At 42.4% G+C, this 18,828-nt stretch overlaps 1 protein-coding gene across 5 annotated transcripts in view; it reads right to left on the reverse strand.

Moving 5' to 3' along the window:
• The window catches only part of TANK (TRAF family member associated NFKB activator), a 31,964-nt gene extending 14,781 nt beyond the window's left edge, over positions 1–17,183 (reverse strand). For 2 of the 5 annotated variants that reach the window (XM_069020830.1, XM_069020825.1), the window contains exons 1-5: positions 17,100–17,183; positions 16,409–16,547; positions 8,003–8,149; positions 4,821–4,929; positions 3,865–3,977 (exon numbers count right to left, since the gene is read on the reverse strand). In XM_069020830.1, coding sequence (XP_068876931.1) covers positions 3,865–3,977; positions 4,821–4,929; positions 8,003–8,101 — 321 coding nt within the window. In that variant the 5' untranslated portion in view covers positions 8,102–8,149; positions 16,409–16,547; positions 17,100–17,183. Of the gene's footprint in view, positions 1–3,864; positions 3,978–4,820; positions 4,930–8,002; positions 8,150–12,951; positions 13,227–16,408; positions 16,548–17,099 lie in introns of all 5 variants that reach the window. The other 3 variants (XM_069020827.1, XM_069020826.1, XM_069020829.1) reach the window with 3 other exon arrangements.
• Between the last annotated feature and the right edge of the window lie 1,645 nt (positions 17,184–18,828).

Genomic DNA, 18,828 nt, shown 5'->3' on the forward strand with positions numbered 1-18,828 from the left:
GAGATACCCACTTCCCTGGGTGTGCTAGCTGTGCTCCTGTTAATACAACACAGGGAGCTGTTGTCCTTCTTTTCTGTCAGGACACGCTGCTGGCTCATGGTCAGCTTGCTGTCTAACAAGATCCCAGCTCCTTTCCAGCAGAGCTGCTCCACAGCCAGTCAGTCCCCAGACTGTGCCGCAGCAAAGGCAGGTCCTTTTATTTTTCCCTGAAGTGTGCTACAATGGCCTGTTTCAGTGGCTTCCTAAAACAAACAAATGGTCAGCTAGTTTCAAGGAAAAACACAATTCAACTGATGAACTGATGATAAGTCATCTCAAGGAGTATTAACTGTGACTTTTAACAGTCTCCCCACAAACTCTTCTCTATTATTGGGTAGAGATAGATTAAACAGATGAAGCAATGGGAGAAAAGGCTATCAATACTGGAATTTCTTACAGCTTATATTAGGGCCTAATCCTACTGCATACATCAGTACCAGCACCAAAGAACAGCTAAATGCACAATATTACCAGCCAGCAAAAAATCAAGTACAGCTTTCTTTGCATTAAAGATAGGAAACAAAGCGACACTAGAGAAGCTGGTATGGACTGGAACATGCAACTCTACAAGACTGCTGCAGTAGCTACTCTTAGTTATGTAAGTAATTTTAGCCCCATAATTAGAACACAAAGATGGCTACCATATGTCTGCCATTCCTCTGCTTATGTCCTGCACAAAAAAGAAGACCTAAACATTTACTGCAGGATGAAGAGTTTTGTATAACATTTGCTTCATTCATTCCTAACACATAGTTTCCTCCTCCTTTTCATGGCAGAAGACACTCTGATGAACAAATTCCACACAGTGTTTAATACTGAGATTCTTGAACCAGCAAAATGCAATCATGAGCATGTTTTCTTGTCACAGGTGTTGACTTTAGCTTCATGTCTTACTGAGTTTACAACGATTCTGACTGTACTAAAAAGTGGAAGCTTGACACTGTCTCATCTCTAAGGTTTTCAGTTTGCTGCACAGCTTTGGCTCTGAGACAGAAGCTGGATCCAAATTCTTCCTACTTAACAAACTTTAGCCAGGGTCTCAAAACCAGGCAGCAATATAGGCCCCTTTGGTCTTCTCAAGCAGAGGGCTGAAAAATTCTGGTAATCTTGTATACAGTTTGGTACTGACCACCAAGCCAATTTGGTCCACTCACCTCTTTCAGTGAAGACAAATGCGAACAAAAAAATCCTAAAGCATTTTATGACACACAGGCAACAGACCTTGACAGCAGCATATAAAATACACATGTATGGCCACCTACTAGAAAACAAAGAAATTATAGCCCCTCCCTCATTTTAAACCCCTGAAATTTAAGCTCTAATCATGCACCTATTACAAACAATTCAGGATTTCTATTAACTTTACTGCAGGACTGAATACAGTCCACTAAAAATCCCACTGGACTTAGCAAATGACAGTTTCAAAAGGTATCAATAAACCCAGGCACCTCCTGCCATGGGAGAGACACTGAGTTTCAAGGACACTGTAGAGGACAATGGCTGTAGGAATAATTTATCTGGTTTAGAACAGAATGTGGATAGAATATGATTAGAAAAATACAGGCTTTGAAATAGAATATTCAAACTTCCAAATTTCAATACCTGAAAAAGCCAATACTTTATTGAATTATGTACAAGAAAACTATACTGGGTCAGTGACAGGATGATGGATTTTCAGTTTAAGAGATGTCAAAATATGTCTGGGGAAAAAAAAGTACAAGAAAACAGGAGACATCAATGATAAAGCCGTTAATAAATTCCCAGATCTTCTGAGTAATAGTGTCTATGTATTTATTAATTCTCAACAGATGTCTCTTCCATGCAGCTGTCCAGTTTTCCCTTGAACCACTGGCTTACTGTGGGGTTTTTTTTATTCAATAAAATGATAACCTGTGTAGAAACACTGCTGTGTATCTTCACTCATAGCCATGAATTGCATGGCCAAGACACAGCCAGAGCTAGTACAAGTGTGTGTGCCTCTGCTATGCTATCTGGACATTTTTGTATCATTCTTGCCAGATTAGTGCAAGTTTACTAGACACAATAACAAACACTAGGGTCCTCTTTGCATTGGAAGGATGGTGCAAATATATCCATGTGCCTCTGCAGAAGGCAGCCTTTGTCCAGTCAAACATATTTTCCAAGCTCCATGCTTTTTCCCAGTAACAGGAATATAGAATAGGCTGGGTCAACCCAACTTTGCATGGGTTTAAATCTCTACATATCCCCTCTAAAAAGACCTTATTTGAATAGCAATGTGCCTGGGTTTAAATGCACCACCATGCAGACAGACTTATATAATTCATTCTGCATGGAGGCATTTCAGAAATATTTCTGTTCATGGAATAGAAGAAGCAAAATCCAGATTAAATACCTGTTGCTGAGACGTAACTGCAGTAACTGGCTACACAAAACAAATATGCAGATAAAGAAAATAACCTACATTCCATTAGGAAAATAGCTCCTGAAATAATGATTCCAGCTTCTCATGCATTGCCTATTATAATCTCCTGTAAAGATCACATAATTTCAGTGTTTCCCCATGAGATGAAATATCACAAATAACACAGCTTCCTTTCATTCCTAACTCATTATATGACTGAGTTGCTTAAAACTATTGCTCTTTAGTAAGCATTCAGAAACAAGAGTATGAAATACTACACTTGGTCAGATCTTCATATGCAACCATAAGACATAATTTTCATCCAGCTCAAGACAGCAAACGGCAAAAATATGCAAAGATGCTCCACCAAAGAATTAACCCTTCAGCTATGTTTTAATCCAAGTAAGTGCAGAGATTAGGAAAGAAATGACATCTTATGATTACAGATTCTAGTGTAGAAAAATTATATAAAGACTTCCTTTTAAATAGAAAAGGAGTGTATATAAATATTTGCTGACAGTATGTTTAAAATGTTTGAAAGGTCTTCATCTCATATAAGATTCCTTCAGGATAATTAAGCAAGCACCAGTAATCCAATGAAATTACTTTTCAATTATATTTCTGATAAAAAATGTGTTTCTTTGAATTTAGCACAATTAATTTGTTTGAAGCTTAGGAAATAAATTCTGAAATTGATTATTTTTAATTCTAATGCTTGATTTCTCACAAGGGTCTTTTTATGACCCTTACAAAGTCTCTGCTATGGAACTATGGAGATTCCCATTCAAAAATAAGAGACTTTATGTTACAAGACAATTCTCAAAAACCACAGTGAGATGATTTACGATAAGAACAATGCAACTTCGTGCATCTCTGTCACTGTCTTTTCTCAATATGTAAAATCCATTCAAGGCACTTCCCAGCTATTCTGCACTATTACTTTACTCTTATTCCTGTTACACTCAGTAGGCTGTAGTGAAAATCTTAATGTTACTTTGGTAAGGAGGGGCAGAGAGACATCATCTTAACACTGGCTATTTAAAAAACCCAAATCAGCATCTCTGGAGCCATGGATCGTTCACTTCCCACTCCACCACTTTTTGAGTGCAGATTCTCAGTTTCTTGCAAAACTAGAGAGACCATTTGCAATGTGAAATGCTCTTGTAAGAAAGAAAAAGCCCTTTTTTGGGTTTTGGCAAGTTAAGAAATAAATAAGCAACTAAGTTCCTGCTTTATGATCAAAACTGTTCTAGGGAGCTTGATGGCCAAACAGAGATTTCACTGGGAAGGACCAAAGATAATGCTTAGTTCACATACACAGGCTGCAGTGGCACAACACTCACGCACTTCACATGCAGTTCAAAGGCACCAGTAAAAATCTCCCTTATCTTTTAGGTTCTCATAGTATAATCACAGCACAAAAGTGAACTTAAGTGACATACCTTTAGGAGTTTTTCTCTTTGCTTTGCTATGTTCAGTTTTTCAGAGAGCTGGCTGATAGGTAAGTTGGATGTTTCAATGTCTTCATGCATCAGAATGTAAGGATGTGTATTGCCTTAAATTAAAATAAAAGCAACTGACTATTTGCTGCATTTTTCAGTTGGCTTCTAAGTACAAACAAAATTAAAAGAAGCTAGACTATATTAACTTCTTTATGTTCTTTGAGCAAGCCCTCATATTAAACAAGCAAGAGAAGCCAAATTCTGTGCTTAGAGACAATGTAAGACTAAATTGGCAATAAAGAAATGTACATGTACTCTTAAAAATAAAAGTCAGCCACTTTGCTAGTATTTATGAAAACCAGGAGTGTTAGGCTAGTGTGAATAAATATTTAATGAGCATGGCAGATTAACACATGGTTACTTTGACTCTTTTCTCTTATTTGTGTAATACAGTCAAACACTGAAAAATTATCCATCAATGACTATTTGATTTGAAAGAGAATTACCTGCTTATAAAGTTCTGGTTATGCAATAAGATTAGCATAACAAGACTCATCTAACATAAAAGACATATAATTATAGCACTCACATCTAGAACAACCTGAAATAAAGTTATTAACAGATAAGTGTAAAATTAATTATGTAACAATTTTTTAAAAATTCAAGTGAATGATTTGAACCCATATTTTCATAACTTTTATTGGCTTCGGTGTTAGCAGGTTCTACCTCTATAGAAAATCTCACAATTTCTTGAAGAGGATAAAGAGAGACCCCAGAAGTGTTGGATTTTATAAATAGATCTTGAAACGGCACATTTGTGTTAACTCTCACATTCACAGGAAAGTATGATACTCATTTGAAATATGTATATTGTAAAAACTGAAGCAACAAAGTCAGAACTATTCATCAGTGCAACACAGCATAAAAAGCAATAATGTGCAAACTGGAGTACATACCTCTATTAGCATTCAGAGCAGCCAACTGTGATTTCAGTTTTGCAATAATGCTGTTTTGAAGCTCTATCTTTTCCTGCTGTTCACGTATTTGCTGCATGTAGTTTTCTGTCTGCAAATATAATTTAATTAGCATTAATCTTATTCTGTTTTGACTAGGGGTCTTCTATTTGGCATATAAAATCCGCTCTGATTTTTAAAGATAACTGTAGTTGTGGTCCTCTGTGTAAAAACCTTTGGCAAGTCCATCTTTTCGGGACTGTAGTGATTAGAAAAGGTATTATGGAAATAAACCCTGAGTTTTAGTAACTCTTTCACAGCTGTGGCAGTTGTAAAGGGTAACTTTTAAGTTAGGATTCTTCATTTACAGATGCAGAATACATCAGGCTTTTAATTGAAATTTTAGTATTCTTCAGAATGCTTGTCAATTAGTTTATCTATAGAAAGAAGTAATTTCCCCCCCCATATTTTCTAACAAATTATATAAAAGTAGGTTTTTAAAAAGATAGATTTTAAATGGAAAACAACAATATTGTTTATTCCATACACAGACATTCTGTAAACCATTTTGACTGCCTATGAACAGTTTTTTACATTTCTTTGAATGTAGTGGACTTGTTTTTCTAACCTACATAATGGGGCTGAGTTGGAAGGTAAGCAAAAAGCCACATCCTTTGTCTCCAATACTACAGCTCATGCTATAAACAGGCCACACAGACTCCTCTAATAATATTGCTTGTATTTCACCAAACTGTATAAATTTTGCTAGACAGTCCATTAATTGAATGAATGGCCAGGTGGTAGGAAGATGCTAAAATTCAAAACGATTACATTTCTTTAGCACATGCCTAATGCTGCAGTTACAGAGGTGATAAAAAACTTGTGAAATCCCAACAAGAAAACTTTCAGGAATGCACTGAATTTTTCTGAAATTAGGAATATGTCTATTACTGAACAGGTCACCACCTGTCACTATCTGGGACAAGACTCAGCACTGTTTTCATGTCTATTCATAGTTTATCCTTAGTGCTATCTACTTCTCAAATCACAGCCACATTTAAATTCCATACCCTCCTACTATCCGCTGTGTTTGTCTGTAAAGCAGGCAGGAAAATATCTACAAGGAAAATTGATTTTAAAAGGCCAGGTAGTAGTTGTACTATGAGAGGGGGTTTTTGTTGGGTTTTTAAAAAAAAAAAAAAAAAAGTGATCAAAGAGCAGTACACTCCAGCAGCTATAAGAGACCTCATGAAGCAGAAAAATCACTGAGAACCAAATTGAAAATGTACAACAGCAATGTCTTGTCAACACTTCTGTACAGAGCACAGACATGACAGCTAAAACAGACAGAAGAGAAGATGCTTTTGACAGCCAGTGTGCACAAATTATTCCTTGAGTCAGATGGCAGCAACAAGTTACCAACTAGAAGATCTGCATGACAACCAACCATCCATCTGTATCAAACACCATCTGGCCGAGATGACTCTGGCTTCTGTGTGCTTGACATGGCTCCCAGCTCTAGAGACTGGCAAAACAAGTGGCCTATCGGTAACTTAAGTAGTAAACTGTTAACAACAGCATGGTGGACAATCCAACAGTGTGTGGAGGCCACACAATGAACAGAGGAAGTTACTAGAGTAAAGCACTGTACAAAGGTCATTCAAAAAACAGGAGTTTGGTTAAAAAAAAGCAACACAAATAAAAAAATACAAGCAATTTTAGTATCAACTCTACTTGAAAAAATATTTTTGTTCTCTTTTGAAATCATAAAATTCAACTACTGAAAGTTTGATTAGGATAAAGATTTAAACTGGTAGTAATCCTTTATCAAAGACTACATTTTTAATTTCTGAACCAGTGAAAATGCAGAGAGAAATCTTGCAAGGATTTAGTTCACTTAGCACTGATGATCTCACACTTCTCTGGTTTTCTTGCACAGGCCTTAGAAGGATATCGTTTTTGTATTCGATGACTTGTTTCTTGGTCAGAAGATTCTTTCATGTACTTTTAGATGATTCAGGAGTACTAACTTAACTGGCTTTCCTTCAAATAGTTAATAGTTCACCCTAAGAGATAGAATTTTAAAGATCCCCAAACATTCTAAAATGTCTTGCCTTTTGTTAATTAGTTGCAATTTCAGCACAAAATCACACTACTTATGCTTGTTATGTATAGAAATCTCTACAGATTTACACCAGCGCTGCTGCAAGACTATGAATAGAGACAGACTGCACAGTGGATGATTGCACACATGACTGACTTGGAATGTGTTCTGTGATGCCTTGGCTAGTTTATTTTGCCATGCAAGGAGATGGCAAGATTGGGCCCAGATATCAGAATATTCTCTATTAGATCCTTCCCTGCTTCCAATTCTACTACTGCTCTGTAAACTTGACATGGAATATGGTTCATCAGCCCCTGAACAAAGTCCCAGCCTACCAGTTCTACTAAGTATCAGAAAGTCCTGTAGCAACAAAAACATTCGAGCCTTCCTGTGACAGAGATTCCATTGCTGGGCAGAATATGCATGATAAAACGACTGTGAGAAAGCCCAAACCTGATAGGTTTGAAATATGCTTTCCTACTTGAGAAGTTCTAGAGGAGTTTTGACTGAACTAATGTTTTCTGCAACAGACTAAGTAAAAATTCAAAGGTGCTTCTTACTGGTCAGAATGCCTCCAGAATTTGTTACTTCATAATTAAAGAATAAATGTACAGGTTATTATTTTTAAAAGAGGAATATTTATTCTAGCAACTTTCAGGTACATTTGTGACAAAAATTGTTTAATTTAAGCTATTTATATTAATAATATAAAAATTAATTTTTAAGAATGCAAATTAAATTCCAAAAAGTACTTCGTTAAAGTTAGGTAAATTTTATATACATCTTTGCTGGGTTTACATTAGAAGACTTATTAATCCTCCAAAACAGACAACACTTTTCCAACCTTTAAAACTAATAAAAATACCAAAAAATTCAAGGTCAAAAACCAGAAACCCACCTACTAAATTCAAAACCTAATGATTTACTTAGCAGTGTACTGGCATGGTTTCATAATGTCAATTTCCAACTTTAACAGATGCACTAAAGTGTGCATAGCTAAAGTGAAACTGGTATCTACATGTACTATCATCCTCCATGGGAAGGATGGCTTTAAAGATAGATTTCAGATCCCAACACCTACTTTTTGCTGTAGCTCTTTCACAGCATGGTCCCTATCCATGCATGCTTGTCGATAGGCTTCATAAGCTTTATTAAGCTGTTCTCCAATGTTTTTGTCCATAATTCCCAATGTTGTTTCATCACTGGAAAGATGGTCAAGTTAACAGATCTGAAAAGTAATCAGAAGGAAAAAGAGAGAACACTAAGAAACAGCAGTATGTAACTAAAAACCTATATAGCATGACTTGTACCACTGTTGTATTCAACTGATACATGCAGTTTGACCATTAACATCATAGCTTGAACTATAGCTCTGTTCACCTCAACATTTAATTTTATGTCCAGGGATAGGTTTAAACAAAAGACAAACAAAAGCAGCTTAACTCTGAATCAAATTCTGGATGTACAGAATGTGTAAATGTATCTGCAGTTACAGTGCTTAAGACTGAGATTTAAAATTGGTGCAGATTACCAGTTACCTGATTTTATGTGATCTCCAAAAGTTTAACATTTGCATAATTGTGAAATAAAGACAACATTAATAAACAAAGCTAAACTCAGCTTTTGACATTGTGCAGAAAAATCACGCTATGAAAAGCCAGTGTCCATAAAGGAGACAGAGGAGTCCTGCAACTTCATTCGAATAAAGGGAGAGAGTCCACCGGGGCACACGCCCACGGGGTTTTCTCTCTCGAGGCTTCGGAGGGCGCAGCCTCCTTTTACCCTAAGCTCCCGGCCGCCTGTTGCCCTCTTCCTTTCTCCATCGGCTGAGGTACTCGGAAGGTACAGCCTGCCCGAACCGCCTCCCACATATTCCCCTCCTTGAACCTGTTATTTTACCCCAAAATTCTGAAACTCAGGCTTGTGCAGACCTTTTTGTCTGTTTCAGGAGTCAAACTGTCTGGGTTCTGTAACAAACCTGTGTCTTGAAGTTGGTGGAGACATTAACACCTACACCCTCACCCATGGAATTGTTTGTAAAGACATTAGCATACATCTTTGCCATCAGCATTAAGAAATAAAAAGATAAAAACTCAATTAGGTCACACAAACTTATCCTATTCTGTGCCAAATTTGAAAATGTCAACACAAGCTACCCTACAAGGTGAGCTAAAACATCTTTTATCTAAAAATCAGTAATACCAACCACTATGAATTATCAAGACTTGGACCTTTTCACATAATATTATGAACTTTTTACACTTTGTGTACAATTTTAGTAACAACTCCCAAAATGACAGCTCATGAACTTTGACGCATAAGACTAGAACACTATTAAATATCACAGACTCCAATTCCAAGAACTTTGCAAACACAGGTCATTTGCTTCTATAGTAATGTATGATACTAATTTTAAGATAAAATTTAGCATAATAGAAGTGCAGTAGAAAAAGTTAGTGAAGTCTCAACTGTCCCCTCCCCCACAAAAAAAGATACCAGCATTAAGAAAAAAAAAAATTAGTAATTTCATCTTTCCTAATATTTAAAGCAGTACAGACTGCCACTATCATTTGGGATTATGCATAAACCACAAATACTACCAAAGAAAGTGGTGCAGTCACATGAAGATAAGCCAAGCAAGAAGAGTTTAAGGGTAACTTGCCTGGGACACTGCTCAGAATTCTGAAGATTGCAGCTTGAAGATTTTGTTCATGTTTCCTTGCTTTTGAATATCTTCCCTATCGTAGAGTTTGAATACAGAAATGTGGTCTGACTTTTCTAAAAGGTTCAACAGACTACTATATGGACATCACACTTTTCTGTCTTGCAAATTTTATTTTACCAATGTGTTCCTACAGGGAAAAGCAGTTGTATCTCACCTCTGGCACAGCTGTAGTTTAATAGTGGCAAAGTGAATTCTTTAACAACTTGGAATTTTTTAGGGATCCTTTGATGTAACAAATGTTACTGAAATCCAAGCTTATAAATTTTGCATAAAAGGCCTACATTGTTTCACAGGAAAGGCTTTGTTTGACTTGTTTTCCTAAACATCAGTTCAGTAGTTTATAATCTCAGTCTGTGCATACTGTCTCAAAGCACTGTTAGTAACACAGGCTACTCCATCCACCTCCTTCCTCCCCCAAATTCACTAAATGTAGTATCCATTCTCATACCTGGGGCACACCTTTAACTAAACGGGTAGCCTTTCTTTCCATTTCAAATGAAGGACTGTTCTATGTAGTTCAGTAAATAAAATCAGATATTACATCTGCCTTTAGGGACAGGTGCTAAACTGCAGAGGGCATTGTTACAGGTGAAAGTGACTGAAAGTGTGTTCTCACAATCTATAAAAGCTTGCAAAGTTTGTATCAGCATGGATTCCATACTCTTCTGAAATCCTCCACTGTTAACAACTTACCTAGTAAATGGCATGTCTTGTACATATAAGAGGTAACTTCAAAAAATGACTGCAATGGTATTTAAGAAAAAATCAGCTTCTAATGGAGGCTACAGGGCTCAGATCCACGTGACTCACAGTTCACAGAAAATGAAGCTTTTAATTTCATTCATGCAAACTCAAACCTCCATTTGAAAAACAGTATTTAAAATTTATACCTAATTTCCATCTAGCCTTTTACTCATTTATTCAGACTGGGAACACTAACAAAGAGTGCTGCTGTTATCTGGACTGATGGTATCAAAAGTAATTGATCCAACAGGCAGAACTGTAGCACTGCGCCTTGTGGTGGCCGGTGAACATACATTACAAAGGACAGAGAATTTTCAGTAAGCCAAGTCCCTAGTACCATAAGAACCACTTTATGTCAGGGTGACCAGAAAGGCTTCTCCCAGGATGCATTGTTCTGTTATGTGAATCTATCCCGGTTGCCTGTCAGCCTCTACCCCTCATCACTCCCCCAAGAGTTCCCCATTGGTCCCCGTTCCCTGGTCCCGCCTTTTCCCCGCCCCCAGATAAAACTGAGTTTTGGGATCATGTTGGTATTTGCCTCTGCAACCTTCGACAGTGTAGCAGCAATAAATGCTCCTGCCGGAATGCACACAAGTGCCCTTCTCGACTCTTTGCTACCGACTAACACTGAACCCACCCGTGCGTCTGTGGGGGCACGCGGGACCCCACGGAGCCGGGCAGGGACAGTATTAAATGGCGCCTCAGTGTGGATGGCCTCAGACCCTCCCCAACAGCGTCTCCTGTAGTTCCTGCATTTAAGTCGCATTTGAGCAGCCATAGCCCCAAGGAAACCTCTGAGTTCTATCAGGGGCTTGGTGGGGGAGACCAAGAACCTTCTGGGGAAAGAGAAGACTGGTCTAAAGTCAGTGGACCACCCTCGAGACTTTTATTTGACCCTCTAATGTAATATGGGTCACTTTTGTATCCTTTTCTGTTAATTGCCTTTTATCTCGAGGGTTGGGAAGAGAGAAAGATGGGGGCAGAGTTCTCTTGTCTCCTGCGAGGAGTTTTTCTTCCAGTTCTAGGAGTCCTTGTTCAGGAAAATTATTGTTATACCAGGGAAGGTTTAAAACATTTTTTTCAGTGGTTATTTAAGCAGTGGTTAGTTGAGTATTTACAGCGCTTCGTGTGATGGTTATTTATGTCGGGAAAAGGTTATTTGCTTTGCAAGCTAGCAAAAGCTGTTGATAGTCTTGTGAAAAGGTTGGGAAATGTTAACCCCAGTTTAAAAAACCCTTTACCGCTTCCCTCTCCCTACATCCCTGTTCCCTCTGCCCTATCTCAAGAGAAACCAGGAGATGGATCCTGCCCAAGTGCACAAGTCTGCTACAGACTGCCTGCCTCTTCCCGATTTCTTTTTTTCCCTGCCCGGGGTGGCGATGGCCAGGCTACCCTGAGTTCCTCCCCAGACCTCTTCCCTATACCCACTTTCCCAGTTTTCTCTACTTCAAATTTGCTCCAAGATCGTGGCGGCAGCAGAATCGGTCCCACAATCCCAGCTGCTACCTTTATTTTTACTTCTGCCGCCTCCACTCCCCTCATCCAAGATGGTGGACACGACGTGGCGCCCGCAGCTGCAGTGGCAGGCTTTTCGCAAATGCGTGGTCCCCCTCGCCCACCTGCTCCCGCTTATGTTACCATGCGTGGTCCCTCTTCCATCCCTGGCCCCTCCGATGCGTCCATACGTGTTGCGTCAGGCCCCTCCGCCTCTGCCGGGGGTCCCCTCCCAGCTGCGGACCCTGCCTCTCCCTCCTGTGTCCCTGTGCCCTCCATCGGTGGTCCCGCTCGTGAGACCCAACCCACCTCGGGTTCCCACGCGGCCAAGACCACGGGTGGGGGTGGTAGCAACCAGGAAGTCTCCGGGATGCTTGGGGACAGCGGCACCTCCACGTGCGCTGCCCTGGTAACCTTCCCTTCGCTGCCCAGCCATAGTGAGGCTGCAGCTGTGCGCGCTAGAGCGCAAGGCGCTGCGAGTGCTGCTGCAAGAATGCGGTGTCCGCACCTGCTTCATGAGGGGAGGTTGTGAAGCGTTCGCACCCACCTCCTCCGAGCCCTGTGCCGGATCAGCCGCCCCTGCAGGGCTCAGCCTGCCCCTCAGCACCAGCTCCGCACCCTGGCCGGGCCAGCTTCGGGCCCCGGCAGCCCCAGCACAAGCTGCGAGCGAAGCGGCAGTGACTCCCCCTGACAAAGCCCACGGGGCTGCCCCGGCGCCCCGACCCCGGCGGGTTCCAGCTGCAGCTAGAAGAGCCCTGAGCCAAAAAAGCGGCATTCTGAAACTTCCTGAGGTGCTTTGGACAGACCCAGGACATTACGAATGGAGCGAGTTTAGTGCCTTTTGAACACAGCCTGAGGGGGTGGCAGCAGGTGCTGGAGGGGTCTGGCCCCACCGCTCTCGGGGGCCCCGGCGACGCCGCTTTTCATCGCTGCTGCTGCCGTGTCCACCTGCAACCCCCTGCTGGCTCATGCCTGGCTGCCTCTCCCCGCCAAAGCGGAGGCATGCCCAAGTCGGCCACACTGCTAGCCCAAGACCAAGCCCCGCGCGGCCGCTTGCCGTGGCTCACCCTGGCTGCCCACGTGCCACGGGAGTTGAAAGGAGAGTTCATTCTCATTCTCGGCCGGGTAGACCTGGCCTCCCCTGCTGTAGTAGCAAACTGGAGCCACTTCCTAAAGAAATGTTTCACCCCAGCCAGCTCTGCCACTGCTCCTGGAAGGCCCTGAGGATATCAAGCCGCAGCTGCTGCTGCTCTGTTCCCCCAGCTGTGAGAACTCCACCTGCATGGTGTCTATGGTGTCTTTCACGTCGGCCCCGGCCCTGGCTGCACCTTCCGCTCCTGTGCTGCAAGAGAAGCAGAAAAAGAGGGAGGGTAGAAGGAGCCAGGATGTAGGACTCAGACTGTTCCCAGAAAGCTGCGAGAACATCGTGGAAGAGGCAGTGGATCTAAGCAGCTCACAGATGAGGCTGGAGCATGCAGAACAGCAGCCAAAGAAACAGAATAGTAACTTCTCAGATTCTGATGTTAAGTGTGAAGACCAAAGGACTGGGGTGAAGAAACCAAAGGCCACAGATGATACCTGGAAACTGCCAGAGAAAAACAAGCCCTGCACCAGCCCAACAAACACCCTGCAGACAAAACGCCAACCAAGATGTACAGGGCGCAGTCAAAAGACCAGACAGCCGCTGCTTGGAAATGGAGACGACGCAAAACAGCACCGATATCCACCATAGAAACAGACTCACCGTCCCGTAACCAGAACTGCAAACAAGACTTTGACTGGATAAGTCAAGACACTCTTGGTGTCTTCCCTGATCTTACCACTTCTGTTGCTTTCCCAACAGTTAATATTCCCTACCTCCATGCCTCTGCTTTGACTTTCCCACAGCCACACTGCCCAATACACCTATTGGGATGCTTTCTGTTAACTTGCACCCATCTCTTTATTTATTACTTGTTATACCATTCCCTTGCCACAGGTTCCCACTCCCCTGTGCCATTATACCATTCCCTTTCCCCCAGACCTTTAAGTAAGAGGGGGGGGAAGGGAAAGGCCCACCCTCACCTGAAACTGCAATTTTTAAACTTTCTTTAAAACCCTAACAGAAGCAACTGCCAGAGCCTGTGCCCACATTCACGATTATGCTCAGCACCCAACACCTATCACCCTGCCACCCTCTGGATGCTCCTGGTACCGCCAGCAGTGAATGCTTGGACTGTGCCGCAGCCCAAAGAGAACTGTGCTGCTTCAACTTCACCTCTGCCCATGAGAGCATCCATTCCAGCATCCAGAGAGAAAAATCCTCTAAAAGATTTGAGGACTTGTTGGGATATTGGGTTGTGGGTGCTGCTGATCATTTTTGTTGTTTTGTGTGTGTTTGGTTGTTTAGGACACTGGGTGTTGGGATCCCTGAGGGAGGCCTTTTTGTTTAATACAAAAAGGAGGAATTGTGGTGGCCAGTGAACGTACATTACAAAGGACAGAGAATTTTCAGTAAGACAAGTTCCTAGTACCATAAGAACCACTTTATGTCAGGGTGACCAGAAAGGCTTCTCCCAGGATGCATTGTTCTGTTATGTGAATCTATCCCGGTTGCCTGTCAGCCTCTACCCCTCATCACTCCCCCAAGAGTTCCCCATTGGTCCCCGTTCCCTGGTCCCGCCTTTTCCCCGCCCCCAGATAAAACTCTGAGTTTTGGGATCATGTTGGTATTTGCCTCTGCAACCTTCGACAGTGTAGCAGCAATAAATGCTCCTGTCGGAATGCACGCAAGTGCCCTTCTCGACTCTTTGCTACCGACTAACACTGAACCCACCCGTGCGTCTGTGGGGGCACGCGGGACCCCACGGAGCCGGGCAGGGACAGTATTAGCGCCTGATTTTCTACTTGGTACGAAAAATAACTTACTGGTAGCTCCCTAAAATTCAGACTCCATGCAGTAAGAAAGGATCAATCAATGTCATTACTAGTGACACTTTCAGATGGCACTGTAACTAGAAGAATTGGTCCTATATTTTCCCCATACCCTAGACATCCATTTCTTCTTCGACCTTACCCTTCCCTTTCTTCCAGCACAAGCAACCTTTCTTGTAAACCATATCAGCAAACCAATCCAGTTTGAAACTAAACACTAAATGTATTTTTGCTGCATTACTTTTAATGCAGATCAGATCCACAGACCACTTCAAATGGCACGATAACACAAGGAAGCCTGCACAGCAACAGAAAACATCAGCGACAGGCAGACAGAACTCCTGTGTTCAACAGCAGCACTGGCTTTCAATTGTAACACAAAGTCACAGTTATGTAACACTGTCACAAGTCCACACTGCCACTGAGAAGGATAGGCCAGCCTTCCCCCATCTCTGGCCGTGTATTTTTGCCGCTTACTGGTACCACTATTAGTACTTCTATGCTACACAGTTGAGTATGCCAAAGTAGCTCCCTACTTCCTCAAAAAAGCAACAACAAACCCCCTAAAAAAACCAACCTCGAAATTAAAACTGGAGCTAGCTCACTGCAAGGCTGCTGGAGCACTACTACCAGCACAAGGAGGCAGTGGGAACATGCGACTAGCCGTGGGCAGGACTGCCGCAGTCTAGATTTAGATTGGATTAAACTACTCTGTAGTCACACCCCGGATTGCCTGCTGCTGGAATAAATAACTGCTTCTTATGTTATCTGTCTCATATCCAGAACTCCTTGCAGTTAGAAAAACTGGCTCATTTTCCTGCTTCTCCTCCATAGGCATCAATATTTATCAGGGAATTTGCCAACTGTTCCTTGTCATTTACCCTTCTCCCTGCATCCAATGAGGATGAAAAAACTCCCTCCCAACAGCCCTAAAAAAAAAACCCCAAAACCCAACAAACCAAAAAACCCCAACCCAAATATCCCCGCTATTTTAATCAGCTATGATTAGTTATGCTGTATTCAAATGGCAACTGGAACATAATTCAGCTCACAATCCTGATCTTCAGCAACTTACATTCTGGATATTCATTAGATCCTAAAGACTTTACAATCACTAACACCAATATGTAGTCTGCAGAGATGCAGCACTACAAAATGCTGCATTTATTCTAACAGGGACAGAATTAGAATGAGATACCTGTGATTGCTGTGCTGCTGGAGCTATGGCAATGAGAACTGGAATTTCGTATTTGAGTAAAGACTTGAACACTGGATAACCACTGGGTACAGCTAATGTTGTAAGACAAACTTTTAAGTAAATGCACCAAATGAAACTTGCAGATTATCTTAAAATACTTGCTTCAAATCAGAGGCGTTTTGCTGATACAGGTGGGGGGAAAAAAAGAAACAGTAATATGCATTTTCTTCATCAAATGCCAAAAAAGCTCCCACACAAAGATTAGCAACATATTTCTGTTGCAATCCCAGCTCCACAGCTCACTAGTTTTCATACTAGTTTTCATAGTGCCTCAAAAACCACCTTAAATTATGAAAGAAAGGTTTTAGCTAATCATGTGTATATGCACATTAATTGGTAATCCACATTCCTACCTCTCATAGGTTCATGAGAGATGAAAACACAGGTGCCATCCAGCCGCAAGTACTTCTCTACATATTTCTGCTTTCAAAACAGATTTTTCATTTGCAATATTTTGTAAGTTACACTGCCATCATCTTGGGAACTGGAAACCTGTTGAGGTAATCATTTGTGAGAGACTGAGAGCTCACTGAACTTTCTTTCTGCTTTGTTTTTTTCCCTTATTTTCTCTGAGTAGAAACAATTCCTGCTTTGCCCGACTGCGGGATGCGTCGTTAACACAGCAGGAGCCCCTGGCACACCAGCGTTTACAGCTGGGCAGCCCCTGTGCGCTCAGGGCTCGGGACGGTGATTCCCGGAGCGCTGGGGTTCGCTGCCCCCGCCGCGCTACCGCTGCCCGCGGGGGCAGCCGCCTCTTCCTGCTCCTGCGCTCGCCGCCCGGGCCATCGCCTCCCGGCAGCGAGCCCGCTGATCCCGTCCCCCGATTCCCCGCTCCCGGAGCGCCTCCGCACGCAAACGACGGGCCCCGGCCCCGCTCCCGAGCCGGGCCGAGCGGCGCCGAGGGGGAAGCGGCACCCCCGGGAGCGGGGGGCGGAAACACGGCCCGGGAGCGCCCGGCCCGCGCTCCGGCCCCGGGCCGACCCCGCCGCTCCCGGCACAGGGGAGGGCGAGGAGCGCGTGGTTTCCAAAGCGACTCAGACTTACGAGCGCCTCACGGAGCCCGCGGCCGCTCCCGGCACAAGGCGCTCGTTCCTGCCTGGGCGACTTAACCCAGGAACCAGAACCGACTTCCTGCCGTGCCTCTCCCCGCCCTGTGACGGGGTGCTGCCCGCGCCGGCCTCGGGTCGCGGCAGGGCAGGGCAGGGCAGCGGCCGCCGGAGCCGCCGGGTTCGCTCAGGGATGGCACCTTCCTCGTCCGCCCCGCGCAAGGATGGGAGCCTGTCCGCTCGTCTCCGGCTGTCCGGCAGTGCCTTTTCTGTCTGGCTGCCTCAAGAAGACCCCTCAAGCAGCGTCTGCTTCCGACTTCCACAGCCCTTTCCTGTCTTTTCATGACTTAGAGTGATTTGTAAATAACAATAGTTACATTTGTAACATACTTTTCATGCTCAGGGTAGTTTCTGCCTGAAGGGTCTGTTCTAGGTTACTAAATGGTATTTCCGTCCCTACATTTAGTTCACGCAGGCAATGAATTTTATAGGTAAGAATATAATGGAAACACACACATTTAATTTTGCTACTGCTACAAGCCCTTCTCTCTTTAGGTCACATATATAAGTACAACTTTTTTCCTGAAGGTGTGTAGGAGGATGGGAGCTGATGGGAGAATATGAGGCATTTGTTACATACTTGTCCAGGATACCGTCACAGAGCCAGCAGCAGAGAAGCACTACAGATTTTTAATTAATCTCGGCTGTCTGAACCCCAGCGAACATATCCATGCAGCCAAGCTGTGGTGTTTCTTCTGGTAGGGCAGAGCTTTTCCATTTGCCCACTCACAGATCAGAACTTGCGTTTCAGCTATCACAACCCACCTACCCCGAGTGCCTGCCCTTGGAAGCCTGAGGACTGAGCTCAAACATAGCCACAGACGAAGTAGCCAGGTTTTGCTGTCTGTGCTCTTTTGAAGGTTATTTTTATTATAATTTATATTTCCTGCAGAGTCTTTAGCAACTCTTTTGGTCTGTTTTGGCCTGTACTAAGGCTAAAGAGACTTACAGGCAGACAGCTTAACAAGCCTATAAATATACTTCCTGTTTGGCCACTTTTAAGAACTTCAGGTGAGGTCCTAATGAATTATTAAAGTTCAGAGAGAGTTTGCTCTTTTAGCATGTTTCCAAGAAAAGGGAATTCAATTTCCTTTTTCAGAGACATCCAAGTTAAGGCTTTATTCAACCAGGTCTTTAAAAAAAAATAGGGTGTGGGCAAAAAAGGCTATTGCTTCTCTTTTAATTCAAGTTAATTCATTTAATAATACGTTACATTTTTATTCAGTTTTGGCAAGTAGTTACGCACTAAAAGTTATAATGGATATCTCAGCTGAAATAAAACCTTCATTTCTTAAATTCAGATCAATACATGCAATATAATTTAACTGATGCTGTATTTTAAAAGGGATAATGTGCAGAAAAGTACAAGTGGGTTGTTGTCTGATGATAAGCATGCATCAACTAAGATTATGGCTACCTGAATTCAAATAGAGCCATAATATGTATACCACCTCTGAAACACTATCATTGCATGTTAGTTGTTTTAGAGGAAAAAGTGTTTATTAAATTCTAGAAATGTACTTAATGTAAATTCTCTGTGAAGGTCTCAGACTCAGCAAAGCAAAACCGACAACCATCTACAAACATGACTTTTCAAATCACACGCATTAATTTCTTAGTGCTTTATTGGCAATATTCTTTCACAGTAAAGCACGGGAGAAGCTGTT

This window comes from Aphelocoma coerulescens, chromosome 7 (assembly GCF_041296385.1).
Source record: "Aphelocoma coerulescens isolate FSJ_1873_10779 chromosome 7, UR_Acoe_1.0, whole genome shotgun sequence".
In the NCBI taxonomy this organism is placed as follows: Eukaryota; Metazoa; Chordata; class Aves; order Passeriformes; family Corvidae; genus Aphelocoma; species Aphelocoma coerulescens.